Source organism: Manis pentadactyla, chromosome 5, assembly GCF_030020395.1.
Source record: "Manis pentadactyla isolate mManPen7 chromosome 5, mManPen7.hap1, whole genome shotgun sequence".
NCBI lineage: Eukaryota > Metazoa > Chordata > Mammalia > Pholidota > Manidae > Manis > Manis pentadactyla.
Window position 1 is genome coordinate 62,293,611 of NC_080023.1, and position 19,062 is coordinate 62,312,672.

A 19,062-nucleotide genomic window follows, 5' to 3' on the forward strand; every position below is an offset into this window, starting at 1 on the left:
CCTGGAACTACTGAATACCTAACTCCAGAGATCTGCTCTGGGAACACAAACCTACATTTCATGGTGCTTTCATGATACTCTTGTGATTAGGGAATTGGAAAGCTAAGACAGCCAGAATTCCTGGAGAGACTGAGAGTTCCAGCCACTTGTGGAAAGCAGGGATCCATATCCGGCTGCTCTGGGACAAAAGAAACGCATGCAGTCTGAGAGACTTCCTAACAAGGAAGCCCTTAGTAAAAGGGCTGCTAAAGGGGCAAGGACTGCACAGAGCTTACTGCTCAGGAGAAAGGACAGGTAGACAAAATTTTCCAGGAGCACTCTGCCCAGCAGGTTGTGAGCTTTCATGATTTCCAGGTGCTCCAGCTTCCTGGCTGGCTACACAGCTCCAAGAATCCCTCCGTGATAGGCAACCTACTGCACCTTTCTTCTGACCAGCCCCACCTGGCTCGCAAACCGGCAAACCCTACCCTGGAGTTAGGCCAGCCATAGGGAAGATCTGTCTACAGCAACTACAAACACAAAGCATAGAGGCTTATACTTGTGTGCTTGGCCCACTGGTTTAGGCAGTTGAGACAGGCATAGTGACCGGGAAGCAGGAAACAGCTCTTTCCTCCCCCCAGGCACCAATACCACTCCCCTGCGATCCCCAACATTGCTTCAGGGGCTGGGCAGCTCCGGAGAGTAGAGCTTCTGGACACTAGAAGGCACCATATACAAATACAAAACACCAAAGGAACCTGATTCAGAGTAAAATTAATATAACTCCGGAGAAAGATGACATGGGCCTCATGACTCTTCCTGAAAGGGAGTTCAAAATAAAAATCATTAACATGCTCATGGAGGTACGGAAAGATATTCAAGAACTCAGGAATGAATTCTGGTCAAAGTTCCAATCATTGAAGGGCACAATGGAGAGTATTAAAAGAAGATTGAGTACGGTGGAGGAGACAATAAATGAAATAGAAACTAGAGAGGAGGAATACAAAGAAGCTGAGGCACAGAGAGAAAAAAGGATCTTTAAGAATGAAAGAATACTGAGAGAACTCTGTGACCAATCCAAAAGGAACAATATTCGCATTATAGGGGTACCAGAAGAAGAAGAGAGAGAAGAAGGGATAGAAAGTGTCTTTGAGGAGGTAATTGCTGAAAACTTCCCCAATCTAGGGACGGAGATAGTCTCTCAAGCCATGGAGGTGCACAGATCTCCTAACACAAGGGACCCAAGGAAGACAACACCAAGACATATAGTAATAAAATTGGCAAAGATCAAGGATAAGGACAGACTATTAAAAGCAGCCAGAGAGAGAAATAAGATCACATACAAAGGAAAGCCCATCAGGCTAACATCAGACTTCTCAGCAGAAACCTTACAGGCCAGAAGGGAGTGGCATGATGTATTTAATGCAATGAAGCAGAAGGGCCTGGAACCAAGATTACTTTACCATGCAAGATTATCATTTAAATTTGAAGGAGAGATTAAACAATTCCTAGATAAGCAAAAGCTGAGAGAATTTACCTCCCACAAACCATCTCTACAGTCTATTTTGGAGGGACTGCTGTAGATGGAAGTGTTCCTGAAGTTTAATAGCTGTCACCACAGGTAATAAAACCACAGGAAAGAAAGTACAACAGCCAATCACTAAGCAAATGCAAAATTAATTTAACTATCCCCAAAATCAATCAAGGGACAAAGAGTACAGAATATGATACCTAATATATAAAGAATGGAGGAGGAAGAAAAAGGAGGAGAAAGGAAAAGAACCTTTGATTGTGTTGGTAACAGCATATTAAGTGAGTTAAGTTAGACTCTTAGATAGGAAATTAACCTTGAACCTTTGGTAACCACAAATCTAAACTCTGCAATGGCAATAAGTACATACCTATCGATAATCACCCTAAATGTAAATGAACTGAATGCACCAATCAAAAGACATAGAGTCACTGAATGGATAAAAAAACAAGACCCATCTATATGATGCCTACAACAGACTCACTTTAAACCCAAAGACATACACAGACAAAAAGAGAAGGGATGGAAAAAGATATTTCATGCAACTAATAGATAGAAAAAAGCAGGAGTTTCAGTACTTGTATCAGACAAAATAGACTTCAAAACAAAGAGAGTCACAAGAGATAAAGAAGTACATTACATAATGATAAAGGGGTCAATCCAATAAGAAGATATAACCATTATAAATATCTATGCTCCCAACATAGGAGCACCTACATATGTGAAACAAATACTAACTAAATTAAAAGGGGAAATAGAATACAATACATTTATTCTAGGAAACTTCAACACTCCACTCACTCTGAAGGACAGATCAACCAGACAGAAAATAAGTAAGGAGACAGAGGCACTGAACAACACATTAGAACAGATGGACCTTACAGACATCTACAGAACTCTACACCCAAAAGCAGCAGAATACACCTTCTTCTCAAGTGCACATGGAACATTTTCAAGAATAGATCATATACTAGGCCACAAAAAGAGCCTCATTAAATTCAAAAAGATTGAAATTGTACCAACCAGTTTCTCAGTCCACAAAGGTATGTAACTAGAAATAAATTACCCAAAGAAAATGAAAAATCCCACAAACACATGGAGGCTTCACAACATGCTCCTAAATAACCAATGGATCAAAGACCAAATAAAAACAGAGATCAAGCAATATATGGAAACAAATGACAACAATAATTCGACACCACAAAATCTGTGGGACACAGCCAAGGCCATGCTAAGAAGAAAGTATATTGCAATACAGGCCTACCTCAGGAAAGAAGAACAATCCCATAAAAGTAGTCTAAACTCAAAACTAATGAAAGTAGAAAAAGAAGAAAAAATGAGGCCTAAAGTCAGTAGAAGGTGGGACATAATAAAGATTAGAGCAGAGATAAATAAAATTGAGAAGAATAAAACAATAGAAAGAATCAGTGAAAGCAAAAGCTGGTTCTTCAAGAAAATAAACAAAATAGATAAAACTCTAGCCAGACTTATCAAGAAAAAAGGAGAGTCTACACACATAAATAAAATCAGAAATGAGAAAGGAAAAATCACTACAGACACCACAGAAATACAAATAATTATGAGAGAATAATGTGAAAAATTATATGCTAACAAACTGAATAACCTAGAAGAAATGGACTTTCTAGGAAAATACAACCTTCCAAGGCTGACCAAGGAAGAAACAGAAAATCTGAACAGACCAATTACAACCTACAAAATTGAACTGGTAGTCAAAAACCTACCTAAGAACAAAATCCCAGAACCAGATGGCTTCACCACTGAATCTTATCAAACATTTAGTGAAGACCTAATACCCATCTTCCTTAAAGTTTTCTAAAGAGTAGAAGAAGAGGGAATACTTCTAAATTCATTCTATGAGGCCATCATCACTCTAATACCAAAACTAGGCAAAGACACCACAAAAAAGAAAATTACACACCTATATCCCTGATGAACATAGATGCAAAAATACTCAACAAAGTATTAGCAAACCGAATTCAAAAATACATCAAAAAGATAATCCATCATGATCAAGTAGGATTTATTCCAGGGATGCAAGGATGGTACAACATTCGAAAATCCATCAACATCATCCACCTCATCAACAAAAAGAAGGACAAAAACCACATGATCATCTCTATAGATGCTGAAAAAGCATTCGACAAAATTCAAAATCCATTCATGATAAAAATTCTCAACAAAATGGGTATAGAAGGCAAGTACCTCAACATAATAAAGACCATATATGACAAACCCATGGCCAACATTATTCTTAACAGCGAGAAGCTGAAAGCGTTTCCTTTAAGATCGGGAACAAGACAAGGATGCCCACTCTCCCCACTTCTATTCAACATAGTTATGAAGGTCCTAGCCATGGCAATCAGACAACACAAAGAAATAAAAGGCATCCAGATAGGCAAGGAAGAAGTTAAAGTGTCCCTGCATGCAGATGACATGATATTGTACATAAAAAACCCTAAGGAGTCCATTACAAAACTACTAGATGTAATATCTGAATTCAGCAAAGTTGCAGGATACAAAATTAATACACAGAAATCTGTGGCATTCCTATACACTAACAAGGAACTATCAAGGAGAGAAATCAGGAAACCAATTCCATTCACAATTGCATCAAAAAAATTAAATACCTAGGAATAAACCTAACCAAGGAAGTGAAAGATCTATACTCTGAAAACTGCAAGACACTCACGAGAGAAATTAAAGAAGATACCAGTAAATGGAAACACATCCCATGCTCATGGATAGGAAGAACTAATATTGTCTGAATGGCCATCCTGCCTAAAGCAATCTATAGACTCAATGCAATTCCTATCAAGATACCAACAGCATTCTTCAATGAACTAGAGAAAACTGTCCTAAAATTCATATGGAGTCACAGAAGACCCTGAATAGCCAAAGCAATCCTGAGAAGGAAGAATAAAGCAGGGGGATTGTGCTCCCCAACTTGAAGCTCTACTACAAAGCCACAGTAATCAAGACAATTTGGTACTGGCACAAGAACAGACCTATAGACTAATGGAACAGACTAGAGAGCCCTGATATAAACCAGACCATATATGGTCAATTAATATATGATAAAGGAGCCATGGATATACAATGGGGAAATGACAGCCTTTTCAGCAGCTGGTGTTGGCAAAACTGTACAGCTATATGCAAGAGAATGAAACTGAATTATTGTTTAACCCCATACACAAAAGTAAACTCAAAATGGATTAAAGACTTGAATGTAAGTTATGAAACCATAAAACTCATAGAAGACAACATAGGCAAACATCTCCTGAATATAAGCATGAGCAACTTCTTCCTGAATGCATCTCCCCAAGCAAGGGAAACAAAAGCAAAAATGAACTCATGGGACTACATCAAACTAAAAAGTTTCTTTACAGCAAAGGACACCATCAACAGAACAAAACGGCATCCTACAGTATGGGAGAATATATTTGTAAATGACATATCTGACAAGGGGTTAACATACAATACATATAAAGAACTTACACGCCTCAACACCCAAAAAGCAAATAACCCGATTAACAAATGGGCACAGGATATGAAGGGACAGTTCTCCAAAGAAAAATTCAGATGGCCAACAGACACATAAAAAGATACTCCACATCACTAATCATCAGGGAAGTGCAAATTAAAATCATGATGAGATATCAACTCATACCGGTAAGGATGGCCAGCATCGAAAAGCCTAAGAACAACAAAAGCTGGCGAGGATGTGGAGAAAGGGAAACCCTCCTACACTGTTGGTGGGAATGTAAACTAGTTCAACCATTGTGGAAAGCAGTATGGAGGTTCCTCAAAAAACTAAAAATAGAAATACCATTTGACCCGGGAATCCCACTCCTTGGAATTTACCCAAAGAGTACAACTTCTCAGATTCAAAATGACATATGCACTGCTATGTTTATCGCAGCACTTTTTACAATAGCCAAGATATGGAAGCAACCTAAGTGTCCATCTGTAGATGAATGGATAAAGAAGATGTACAGATACACAATAGAATACTATTCAGCCATAAGAAAGAAAGAAAGAAATCCTATCATTTGCAGCAGCATGGATGGAGCTGGAGGACATTATGCTCAGTGAAATAAGCCAGGCAGAGAAAGACAAATGCCAAATGATTTCCCTCATTTGTGGAGTATAACAATGAAGCAAAAGTGAAGGAACAAAACGGCAGCAGACTCAGAAACTCCAAGAATGAACTAGTGGTTTCCAAAGGGGAGGGGTGTGGGAGGGCGGGTGGGGAGGGAGGGAGAAGGGGATTGAGGGGTATTATGTTTAGTACACATGGTGTGGGACATCACATGGAGAACAGTGTAGCACAGAGAAGGTGCATAGTGGATCTGTGGCATCTTGCTGCACTGATGGACAGTGACTGCAATGGGGTATGGGTGGGGACTTGATAATATGGGTAAATGTAGTAACCACATTGTTTTTTCATGTGAAATCTTCATAAGAGTGTATATCAATCATACCTTAATAAAAAATTCAATAAATAAATAAATAAATAAATAAATAAAAATAAGTTAGATCATGCCATACCTTTGCTCAAACCTCATAGTATGTTCCCTTTCTTTTAGAGTAAATTCCAGCAAACATTCTTACACTGGCCTACAATGACTTACACTGTCTTCCCACCACCTCCTTTACTTCACTGACCTTATCTCCTTCTACTGTTCCCTTACCTACTACTCTTCTGTTCCAGTTAATATTGGCCTCATACTCCCTTGGACTGATCACTCTTCCACTATAACCTTCATGGCTCAATCTCCTTCAAGTCTTTGCTCAATTATTATCTTTTCAGTGAGTCTTTCCTAACCATCCAATTTAATTTGCAAACTCTTCCAGGATCTGGAAAGATAGGAGCAACAGGGAGAATCTTTACTGTCTGCTTTTTTTCCCCCCAATTTAATTAATCTTTATTTTTATTTTTTATTATTTTTATTTTGGTATCATTAATATACAATTACATGAGCAACACTGTGGTTATTAGATTCCCACCATTATCAAGTCCCCACTACATACCCCATTACAGTCACTGTCCATCAGCGTAGTAAGATGCTATAGAATCACTACTTGTCTTCTCTGTACTATACTGCCTTCCCCGTGCCCCCGCTCATTATGTGTACTAATCGTAATGCCCCTTATTCCCCTTCTCCCTCCCTTCCCCCCACCCTCCACAGTCCCTTTCCCTTTGGCAACTGTTAGTTCATTTTTGGGTTCTGTGAGTCTGCTGCTGTTTTGTTCCTTCAGTTTTTGCTTTGTTCTTATGCTCCACAGATGAGTGAAATAATTTGGTACTTGTCTTTCTCCACCTGGCTTATTTCACTGAGCATAACACCCTCTAGCTCCATCCATGTTGTTGCAAATGGTAGGATTTGTTTTCTTCTTATGACTGAATAGTATTCCATTATGTATATGTACCACATCATCTTTATCCATTATGTATATGTACCATTCATCTACAGATGGACACTTAGGTTGCTTCCATTTCTTGGCTATTGTAAACAGTGCTGCGATAAACATAGGGGTGCATACATCTTTTTCAAACTGGGATGATGCATTCTTAGAGTAAATTCCTAGGAGTGAAAATCCTGGGTCAAATGTTATTTCTATTTTTCATTTTTTGAGGAACCTCCATACTGCTTTCCACAATGGTTGAACTAGTTTACATTCCCACCAGTAGTGTAGGAGGGTTCCCCTTTCTCCACATCCTCACCAACATTTGTTGTTCCTTACTGTCTGCTTTGTCATACTTATGTTTAATTTTTTTGTATGATGTGAGTGTATTGACAATTCAAAAATGTAAATAAAAGAGGGCTTTGAAATAAATAAATTGTAATCTCTCCATGCATTCCCAATCTCCTCTGTAGTACTTTTTTAAAAAAACTGCAGTGCTTACTGTTTTCTAATATACTTACATAATTTACTTATATGAGTTGTTACTCTTCCTACAATAATATAAATTTGACAAGGGTAAGATACTTATCTATTTTGTTCACTGATGTGCCTAAAGCAGTGTCTGGAACATGGTATAGACTCAAGTATTTGCTGATTGAATGGATGGATGAAATCATGAGTTAAAAACTGGAGGTCCAGTTCAATGTGGTGATGTAGGAAGATCCTGAACTCATCTCCCTCTGTGGACACACCAGATCTCTGCATGAAACAGTTTCCTCTAAAAAAAAACCCTTAAAACTGGTAGAACAACCACTTCAAATTGGGCAAATGAGAGGGAAGCATCAGAGCAGGTAGAAAAGGCGGGGATACAATTTCACCATAAACCCCATCCCTGGCATTGCGGCCCACAATTTAAGAGAACTCAAAACCTGGAGCTTCCCTCTAAGGAACAAAGGGTTCATACCACATGTCAGCAGCCTAATTTTTAAGATTTCCACCTGAAAGACAAGCCCCCCCAAATTTTTGGTTTTGAAGAGCAGTGGGTCTTTTGCCCAACAGATCCATGGGGCTGTGGAAAACGGAGGTATACCTCTTAGCAGACCTCTGCACAGGCACCAGCTCCAGAGTGTAATGCAGAAGCAGCTTTCTGAAAAGCACCCAGATGTTATGTGAAAAAGATGTATTTGCTCATCTTAAAGTGTTGGTCTGAGATGCAGGGGCCTGCTAGTATACGTTCCAGGGATGGAAGCTCTGGGCTTCAAATAAAGTGGTATAGAGGGAATGCATTGCAACTTAATAAAGGCCATATATGACAGATCCACAGCCAACATCATACTCAGTGGTGTAAACTAAGAGCTTTTCCTTTAAGGAACAAGACAAGGATGCCCACTCTCACCACTTTTATTCAACATAGTATTGGAAGTCCTGGCCAGGGCAGTTAAGCAAAGAAAAGAAATAAATCCATCCAGATTGGAAAGGAATAAGTAAAGTTGTCACTATTTGCAGATGACATATATAGACAATGATAATTATGCCACCAAAAGAACCCAAAAACAAACCTATTAGAATATATGAATCCAGTAAAGTTGAAGGATACAAAATTAGTTTACAGAAATCTGTGTCATTTATATGCACTAATAATGACTTAGAGAAAGAAATCCCATATATGACTGCCTCAAAAAGAACACAATACCTAGGAATAAATTTAACCAAGGAGGTGAAAGATCTGTACACTGAACACTATAAGACACTGATGAAAGAAATTGCAGAAGACACAAATAAATACAAAGATATTCCATGTTTATGGATTGGATGAAATAGTATCTTTGAACTGTCCCATATAATGCAACAATCTACAGATTCAACACATTCCCTACCAAAATTCCAAAGGCATTTTTCACAGAAATAGAACAAACAATCCTAAAATTTGTATAGAACCACAAAAGGCCCCACATAGCCAACCCAATCTTAAGAAAGAAGAACAAAGCCAGATGTATCACAATCCCTAGTTCCAAACTATATTACAAAGCTATAATAATCAAAACAGTGTGATACTGACATTAAACAAACAGATCAATGGAACAGAACTGGCCAGAAATAAACCTGTGCTAGTATGATAAAATTTACAACAAAGGAACTAAGATTATACAACGAAAGAAAGGATAGTCTCTTCAATAAATGGTGGTGTTGAAAACTGGACAGCTACATGTAAAAGAATGAAACTCAATTACTGCCTTACACCATACACATAAAAAAAGACATAAATGTAAGACCTGAGACCATAAAGCTCCTAGAAGAAAACATAGGCTATAAGTTCCTTGCCATCAGTCTTGGCCATGAGTTTTTGAGTCTGACTCCAAAAGTAAAGGCAACAAAATAAAAATAAACAAGTGGGACTAAATCAAACTAAAAAATTTCTGTACAGCAACAAAATGGAAAGGCAACTTAATATATGGAAGAAAATGCTTGCAAATCATATATCTGGAGTTAATATCTAAAATACATAAAGGACTCATATAGTTCAATTACAAAAAATAAACAATCCAATTAAAAAATGAGCAGAGGATTTGAATTGACATTTTTTCCAAAGAAAGACATGCAGAAGGTCAGCAGGCACATGAAGTGATGCTCAACATCACTGATCGTCAGGGAAATGTGAATCAGAACCACGATGAGATATCACCTTACACCTCTTAGAATGGCTATAATAAAAAAGACAAGAAATAAAACGTGATGAAGAGGATGTAGAAAAAGGGAACCCTTGTGCACTGTTTGTGGGAATATAAATTGGTACAGCCACTAAAGAAAATAGTTTGGGGACTGCTAAAAAAATTAAAAGTGGAATTACCATATGATCCAGCAGTTCTACTTCTAGGTATTTATCTGAAGAAAATGAGAACACTTAACTGCAAGAGACAGGCGCACCCCCATGTTTACTGTAGCAGCATCTATAGTAGCCAAGATATGGAAACAACCTAAAAGTCTTTGATGAACGAATGAAGAAAATGTGGAGTATACATAGACATACACATACTGGAATGTCATTAAGCCATAAAAAAATGAAATATTGACATTTGCAACAATATGGAGGGACTTGGGGACATTATACTAAGCAAAGTAAGTCAAACAAATATGTTTATTTCACTTTTATATGGAATCTAAAAACAACAACAAAAAAAACCAAGTTCATAGATTCATAGATACAGATGATAGACTGGTGGCTGCCAAATGGCAGAGGGTGGAGGGAGTCAAAAGGGGCAAATTTACAGTTATAAAATAAATAAGTCATGGGGATGTAATGTACAGCATGGAGACTATAGTTAATAATACCGTATTGCATATTTGAACATTGCTGAGAGAATAAGTCTTAAAATTTCTCATCACCAAAATAAATTGTGTATATGTATGGTGATAGAAGTCAACTAGACTTATCATGGTGATCATTCTGTTGTACACCTGAAACTAATATAATGTATGTTAATTTTACCTCAATTTAAAAAAGTTAACTGGAAGGAAACAGTAATGGATCAAAAACATTGGGAATAAACAAGCCAAACTTGCCTTGAATTGCATGCAGCTAAATTCTTCTTGTTAGACTCCGTTTTTTGTGTGACATGTAGATGAATCTGGTAGGCTTTTAGAGAGCCAAAGACAGGAAAACCCCTCTACTGCATTCCTTGTAGACCAACATGCCTGGGATGTAAAAGCAGGTCATAGTGTGCATAAGGTCTGAAACCATGGGTAAATCCTTTTTTTCTTTTCTAACCAACTCGTTTTTATAAAATGATACTATTGTTGAGAGTCTGTCCACTACTGTATTTAATCATAAATTGCTTAGCTAATGAGGTGGGAAGGAGTTAGGAGAGGTTGAATAGTCTGAAGAGTAGAGATGAGTTTTATAAAAGTGGATGAACTTCATGATAAAATGTTCCAGTGAGTAATTATGTATGTACACACACACACAGGGAAGCACACATAAGTATATAGCTTGGTGAATTTTCACAAACCAAATACATCAGTGTAATTAACACCCACAACCAAAAACAGAACCTAGCATCCCAGAGGCTCCCTTTGTGTCTCTTTTGATTCGTCCCACTCAGAGTAACCACTATTCTGGCATCTAATGCCATAGATTTGCTTTGCTTGATTTTGTACTCCATATAAATTAAATCATGTAGTATATACATTTTGTGTCTCTTCTTTTGCTCAATATTTTTTTGAGACTTATCCACAATTGTTATATATGGTTAGAACTTACTCATTTTCAATGCTGTATAAAATTCCATTGTATGGTTACTCATGTGAAACCTTCTTAAGATTGTATATCAATGATACCTTAATAAAAAAAAAAAGATCATATATCAGTGATACCTTAAAAAAAAATTCCTTTGTGTGAATATACCACAATTTATCCATTCTACCTTTGCTAGGCATTTGCCTGGTTTCCAGGTTTTAGCTATTATGAATAGTGCTACTATCTAATACATTCTATTATTTTGATGTACATTTGCATAATATGTTCTAGTGTTTTGATGTGCATATGTATGAATTTCCTAGGACATTTCATTTTTCTATCCATGATTTCTGGTGAACTTGAACCCCGCACTTGTTTGGTGAGCTGTTACTCAGCCTTGCAGTCAGTGTATTGACTCCGTGTCCCTTATACCTGTGAGAGCTGGAGTTGCAGGTATTCCCAGATCCCTCCATTCTTAGTGTTCTCACTGGACTTTGTCTGCCCTTCAGATTCTTCACATGTATTCTGGCTAAGTATGCACATTCATGTTTTTTCTTAAATTGTGTGCTTTTCAATGCCTTGTTTTACCTGCTGTGTATTCCAGCCGCTGGCACATTCCCTGAAATACAGTAAGCTGGGTGAGTGAATGGCGAGAGCTGTCACCCTGCCAGCGATTAGCACAGCAAGTCCCTTAGCTATGTGCACCATGAAGCTCGGGTAAAATCCTTGCTTTAGTCTGCCATCTCAGAGTCAAAGGGTTAGGAATGGGAACTGATTGCTCTGTGAGAAGCCCAGAGCTGAGGGCTCAGAACTGAACATGCTGTGTGGTTAGAGGGAAGTGCTGTGGCTTTACAGGCCTCTTGGTGATTTCATGTGCTAACAGCAATGATTCCAAGGGATAGCGTGGGGGCCAGATATAAATAGCAGAACACAAATGGGGTAATGTGCCACTGCCAAGCTACTGCTGGGGGTGTTTATAAAAAGAAAAGCATTCCCTTCTTTGCTCTCACTGTCAACAACCTCCTGAAGACATGCTTACCACAACTGAGAGAGTGGGGAAACAGTTTGAGACCTGGCATCATTTAAACCTCCTCCACAGGCAGAAAAGCCAGGTAAATATTTTGACTTACTTACAATTAGACTACAAAAGTGAAGAATTTTCAAGAAAACCCTGATTCAGAGCTTGCTTGGCACATGCTGCCTTGTACAATTATCTGTTAAGTATTGAATTCCAAATCTTTTTAGAGAGGGAAGTTTAACACAAAAATGCCATTTTGGTACTGTATTTTAATATCTCTCATGAAAGACACTGTTCCTGAATAAAGGTGGGAATCTGGGTCCAAGGGAAGACTACCTCCTTTCCCCTCTACTGTTCATTCCCATTTTCAAATGCCAGAATACGGTGATTGGTAAGATAAAATAGAGATTTTAGTTCAGTTCCAGTAATGTCAGCTTTGTTGTAGGTATGTGGAAGGGACTATAGACCAACCTTTAATTGATTCCATTAATGGCTCTGGGACAGCTTCAGCCCTTGAGAGCCTCTTTCCCTCTTGTTTACTCCTTTCAGCCTCAAACATCGGGATGAATACTGGGCCTCCAGACAATAATGTTGTATAATGTTATTTCAATAGCTGCCTAAGCAGTTCTTTGTTATCCCCATTCCTACTGTCAGAAAGGTATGCAGGACATTTGTTTTATTCTTGGGCTTCTCTTGAATGTGAATATTTGGGGGAAGGAAGCCCTCTAGGATGACCTGGTTTATACCACTCCTGGCTTCATCATCTCCTCCAACCTGTCCAAATGGTCATGAGTCATGACTTGGTTTACAAAGAGGGTAGAAGAATGGGTGATGTGTGTGGAAATAACTTCTGGAGAATTATTGTAAACTAGGAGATAGGGGACCAATTTGAAATGGTTGCTTTTTAGTTTGTGTTATTTCCTGTGTATATTGAGGGGAAATTGAGATAGGAAGAAAATATGACTAGTAGAAAATATGACTACTAGTGACAATGGGTGGAGAAATAACAAGTCTGGGGAAGAATGGAAATGGGTAGATTTAATCTTAGCAAATTGCTGAAGTTCTGTGAGCTTTTGTTTCCTCATCAGTAGAATGAGGGTATTAGACCACCAAATAAAATCTAATGGCCCTTCCAGCCATAGGAAATTTATTGATAATCACTTCCTGACCATCATGATACCCACTCTCACCCAATGTGAAAATACATATAGCGTGTCATCCTACTCTACTTCCCTAAACCTCTTTTTTTAGTCTGCTAACTTGCAATTTCTTCCTTTTAATTTAGAAGAGAAAAATGAAGACAGGTCATTCTGATAAGGTCGCCATGCTGCTAGCAGCTGTGATTCTAATGGACATCTTCCAGGTAATGTTGGGAATGGGAAGCATGTGGTCTTTGGAATGGGAGCTCTTGATATAATTTTTTCTGAAGTATCTGTGTGGGTTGATGCTGGCAACGAGAGCAGATGAATAGGTAAATCCACTTCTTACAAGTAGCTTTCATCTTTTTGTTTTACGTGTTTGATACATGTTAACTGTAGAAACTTGAAAAATTAAAATTAAGCAAAAAGGAGAAAGTAAAAATCATCAGTGCACAATCCTTCCACTCAGAGGGAGACTCGTAATCTGTGGTCATATAGTGTTCTCTGCTTTTTTCCGTGTGTGTGTTTTTAATTTACAAAAATGGGTTCACACTATACAGAGTATTTTTTTTATCTTGCTTTTAAATTTAACACTGTGCTACAAATGTTCCTCCAGTCATTAGATATTCTTAAAATATCTATTTTTCTGCAAATAAGATGACATTGCAGTGTTCAGTTACCTGTTTTCTATTAAACTATGTAATGACCATTTTCACACATTCAGTATTTTTTTCTGATAGAACTTCTATGAGTTTATTTATTGAAGTTGAAGTTTTAAACATCCTGTAACATATGTAAAATGGAAGTCAGGTATGTCACTTGATTTCTCCCCTCTCCTTGTTAGCTATATCATCACTACTGGGTTAGTATTGTCCACTGATTTGAAGTGCTTTCGTTAAAGTACATTAAATTCTTAAAATTAAATCTGCTTTTGAATTTAATATTCTGATCCTAGAATGTCTCTAGAATTATTATGTATTCTGTTGCCTGTACTGCAGTTTGATTTTTGTTTACATTGAGGTATAATTCACATATAAAAATTCACTATTTTAAAGTGCATAATTCAGTGGTTTTGTACATCCACTATGTTGTGCAACCATCACCACTATGTCATTATAGAACATTCCCACCACCTCAAAAAGAAACCCTGTAGCTATCAACAGGGTGCCCCGGTTGCCTCTTTCCTGCATTCCCTGGTAATCACTAATCTATTTTCTGTCCTTGTGGATTTGCCTTTTCTAGATATTTCATCTGAATGGAACCATACAACATCTGGCCTTCTGTGTAGCTTCTTTCACTTAGCATTTTCACTTAGTCGTTTTCAAGGCTCACCCATATTGGAGCATTTATTAGTACTTCATCCTTTTTTCTTTTTTTTTTATTAAGGCATCCGTATACAATCTTATGAAGGTTTCACATGAGCAATATTGAATTGACAATGTTTTAAGCACTTAATATGTTAATACATTTAATGTTCATGACAAAGCTAAGTATGTATAATTATAATCTCTATTTACACAGGATAAAACTTAAGGCACCCTTAAGTTTAAGAAATATCCCAAAATCAAAAAGTCAGTCAGAGCAAATAGGCTCTTGCCTACATTCTTACATTCTTCACCACTCCAAAATTGTAATACAGGTTTCAAGGTTTGCTTAGAGTCCGTTTTTTTTTCCCTCTCTTAATATGGTGAATATGTCACACATTTAGCTATATATCTTCATCCCCATATATTTTTTTTAGTATCATTAATCTAAAATTACATGAGGAACATTATGTTTACTAGACTCCCCCATCACCAAGTCCCCCCCACATACCCCATTATAGTCACTGTCCATCAGTGTAGTAAGATGCTATAGAGTCACTACTTGTCTTCTCTGTGTTGTACAGCCCTCCCCGTACCCCTCCCCACATTATGTCTGCTAATAGTAATGCCCCTCTTTTTTCCCCCCTTATCCCTCTGTTCCCACCCATCCTCCCCAGTCCCTTTTCCTTTGGTAACTGTTAGTCCATTCTTGGGTTCTGTGAGTCTGCTGCTGTTTTGTTCCTTCAGTTTTTGCTTTGTTCTTATGCTCCACAGATGAGTGAAATCATTTGGTACTTGTCTTTTTCCACCTGTCTTTTTTCACTGAGCATAATACCCTCTAGCTCCATCCATGTTGTTGCAAATGGTAGGATTTGTTTTCTTCTTATGGCTGAATAATATTCCATTGTCTGTATGTACCACATCTTCATTACCCATTCATCTACTGATGGAAACTTAGGTTGCTTCCATTTCCTTGCTATTGTAAATGGTGCTGCGATAAACATAGGGGTACATATGTTTTTTCAAACTGGGCTGCTGCATTCTTAGGGTAAATTCCTAGGAGTGGAATTCCTGGGTCAAATGGTATTTCTATTTTTAGGTTTTTGAGGAACCTCCATACAGCTTTCCACAATGGTTGAATTAATTTACATTCCAACCAGCAGTGTAGGAGGGTTCCCCTTTCTCCACAACCTCGCCAACATTTGTTTTTGTTTGTCTTTTGGATGGTGGCGATCCTTACTGGTGTGAGGTGATATCTCATTGTGGTTTTAATTTGCATTTCTATGATGATTAGTGATGTGGAGCATCTTTTCATGTGCCTGTTGGCCGTCTGAATTTCTTCTTTGGAGAAGTGTCTGTTCAAATCCTGTGCCCATTTTTTAATTGGATTATTTGTTTTTTGTTTGTTGAGGTGTGTGAGCTCTTTATATATTTTGGATGTCAACCCTTTATCAAATCTATCATTTATGAATATATTCTCCCATATTGTAGGATGCCTTTTTGTTCTATTGGTGGTGTTCTTTGCTGTACAGAAGCTTTACAGTTTGATATAGTCCCAGTTGCTCATTTTTGCTTTTGTTTCCCTTGCCCGGGGAGATATGATCATGAAGAATTTGCTCATGTTACTTCATCTTTTTTAATTAAATAATGTTCCATCATATGGTTATGCCACATTTTGTTTATCCATTCACTAATTGATGGACATTTGGGTTGATCCCACTTTTCGGCTCTTATGAATGAATAGTCCTGCTCAGAACTCTCATGTGCCAGTTTTTGTATGAACATGTTGTCAGTTCTCTTGGGTGTATATCTATGAGTAGAACTGCTAGGTCACACAGTACTTTATGTTTAGCTTTTTGAGCAACTGCCTGTTTTCCACAGAGGCTACACCATTTTACATTCCTTCCAGCAATATATGAGGGTTCAATTTCCCTACATCCTTGCCAACACTTGTGTGTTTCTTTTTTTTAAATCATTATAGCCATCCTAAATGGCTTGTGTGTGAAGTGGTAGTTCACTGTGGTTTTGATTTGCATTTTTAATACTCTTTTGCACAATAATTTTAATGTGTTTGTTCTATGAATGTTCCATATTCTGTTTAACCAATTTCTTTTCTTAACATTTAGGTCATGTCCATAGTTTTGTAATTAATTGTTTGGTAATTGAACTTGTCAGTATGGACTTTGTTTTAGTAGATAAATCAGGAGAAGAAAATATCAATCAGTGTGTTCACTAACCTTTTGTACCTGTCCCTTAGTGTCCATTTAGTTGTCCCTGAATTGTAGTTACATTTGTGAGCTTTTGCACTGCTCGAGGTACTCACTGCACAGAACACACAATCATGATGTCCTTGGGCCAGAGAGACTTGATGTCTAAAATTGGACATGTGGAGAGTGGTTAGAGGCACAGTGAGAGGACAGGAACATATTGGCTCAACTCTGATATGATGTGAGGAATGTGGGAGGTGGTTTCAGGGTAGGATGTGTTATACTCTGTTAAAGTCTTGAAGATAAGTAGGTATTAGTGCTCAAGATGCACTCTGGTACATTCTGTGCTGCAGAGGAAAGTGCATTTCTTGGCCAGGAGACAGCAGTGATTCGATCTCCTGAGGCTCAAATTCACACTTCAGGGAACTGACCTACAGACCCAGGAGGTCAGGGGTCTCAATGACTTCCCCAAATTACCGGCAAAATATTCTGCGGCTGGTAATCAGGGCAGTTTCTGATGCTGGCACCATTCCTTCACTTGTAAAATGGTGGTATGAATTGTCTGCCCAGGCTTTCATAAAGGTTGTTATGAGGGCAAAATTAAATTCTTTTAAAAATGCTATGTAAGTATCAGAGATCTTCATCATTGGAAAGAGAACATTTTGATTATGAGGACAGACTCTGGAGCCAGATTGCCTGGGCTCAAATGTTAATTTCGGACAAGTTACTCAGTCTAATCTCTCTGTGTCTTAGTTTCCTCATCCTTAAAAACAGAGACTAATAGTAGAACCTACTGCATAGTGTTGCCATGATTAAATGAGTTAAGATATATAACCACTTAGTGCATGGTAAACAGAAAACACTCTGGAGAAGTTTGTTAGGCCTTAGTGATGGAGTGCTCACAGAGGATTATTGAGAAGGAGATATCTAGGAAAACTTCATAAATGAATAGATGTTTTATGTAAGGGCCAGGTTGTTGGGCATTGTAGGCAGTGATTATAAGTTTGGTCTTAAGACTGTTAACATTTGAAGGTTCTTTAAGCAATTCAAGTGGAGTTATTAAGTTAGGCAGTTGATACACTTACAGGATAGGTCAGAGGTATTTAGATGATAACTGAAACTATGGGCAGGTGTTAATTACCTACGGGTAGAGGGAAGAATTAGAAAGTAAGTAACTTTGAGAAACTCCAACATTTGATGACCAACTAGAAGTTGTTGAATCTGCAAAGGAGTCTAAGAAGAAATGTTCCCTTAGAACTGCTTGAGTGGAGGAAGGGGTTGGAAACCAGACTGAAGAGGCTTGAGATGTGAGTGGAAATGAGATGAAGGCAAGTACAGGCATCTCTTTCAGGAAGCTTGGGAGAGGAAGAGTGGTGGGAAGGCCATAGCTGGTGTGGTAAGTGGAATGAAGACTTACCCTGCTTTCTTACATTGGTTCTCTCTCTTCCTCTCCCTCTCCCCACCCCTCCCATATTCACACACACACACACTTTTGAAGAATCATTCAAATGGAGCCTTCAAGTTTGACAGCTCCTGGCTAAGTCTCTCTATAAAGTCTCCAACTGAGGTTGCAGCTTACTAGGCCAGTGGATACCATACAAGTATAGAATAGTGGAAAGACAGAATGATATGGAAGGCGCTATCCTTTTGTTTGTAGAAACCCTTAATGGTGTCCCTGGGCAGATTTGCTCATTGCATTTTTTGATCCATAGGTCAGAGTGCAGGGTTCTTATTTAGTTCATTTTACTATTTTTGCCAGTGGCTATGCTAGATGCTTGGAATTCAAAAAATAAATATGATACAGATTTTGCCCTTTAGGAACTTACAGTAAAATTCATATATTCCTATCATGAAATAATAGAAATAACAAGTTTGATGAAGACTTGATAGGTGCTAGGCATGGGGCTGAGGGCTCTGCATATATTTATTTATTTATTTATTTTAAAAAATTAAGATATCATTGATATACCGTCTTGTGAAGATTTCACACTAGCAACATTGTGGTTACTACATTCACCCATATTATCAAGGCCCCCTCCCACCCCATTGCAGTCACTGTCCATCAGTGTAGTAAGATTCTATAGAGTCACCACTTGTCTTCTCTGTGCTATACTGCCTTCCCCGTGACCCCCCTACATTATGTGTATTCATAATGCCCCTTAATACCCTTCTCCCTCCCTCCCCACGCCCCACCCCCACTCCTCCCCTTCGGTAACCGCTCAT

At 38.1% G+C, this 19,062-nt stretch overlaps 1 protein-coding gene across 20 annotated transcripts in view; it reads left to right on the plus strand.

Annotated features, from left to right (window-relative positions):
* The first annotated feature begins 12,138 nt into the window (after window positions 1-12,138).
* ART3 (ADP-ribosyltransferase 3 (inactive)) overlaps window positions 12,139-19,062 on the plus strand; it is a 35,369-nt gene continuing 28,445 nt past the window's right edge. For all 20 annotated transcript variants that reach the window (XM_036927486.2, XM_036927487.2, XM_057502325.1 and 17 more), the window contains exons 1-2: window positions 12,139-12,283; window positions 13,475-13,552. In XM_036927486.2, coding sequence (XP_036783381.2) covers window positions 12,203-12,283; window positions 13,475-13,552 — 159 coding nt within the window. In that variant the 5' untranslated portion in view covers window positions 12,139-12,202. The remainder of the gene's footprint in view (window positions 12,284-13,474; window positions 13,553-19,062) is intronic.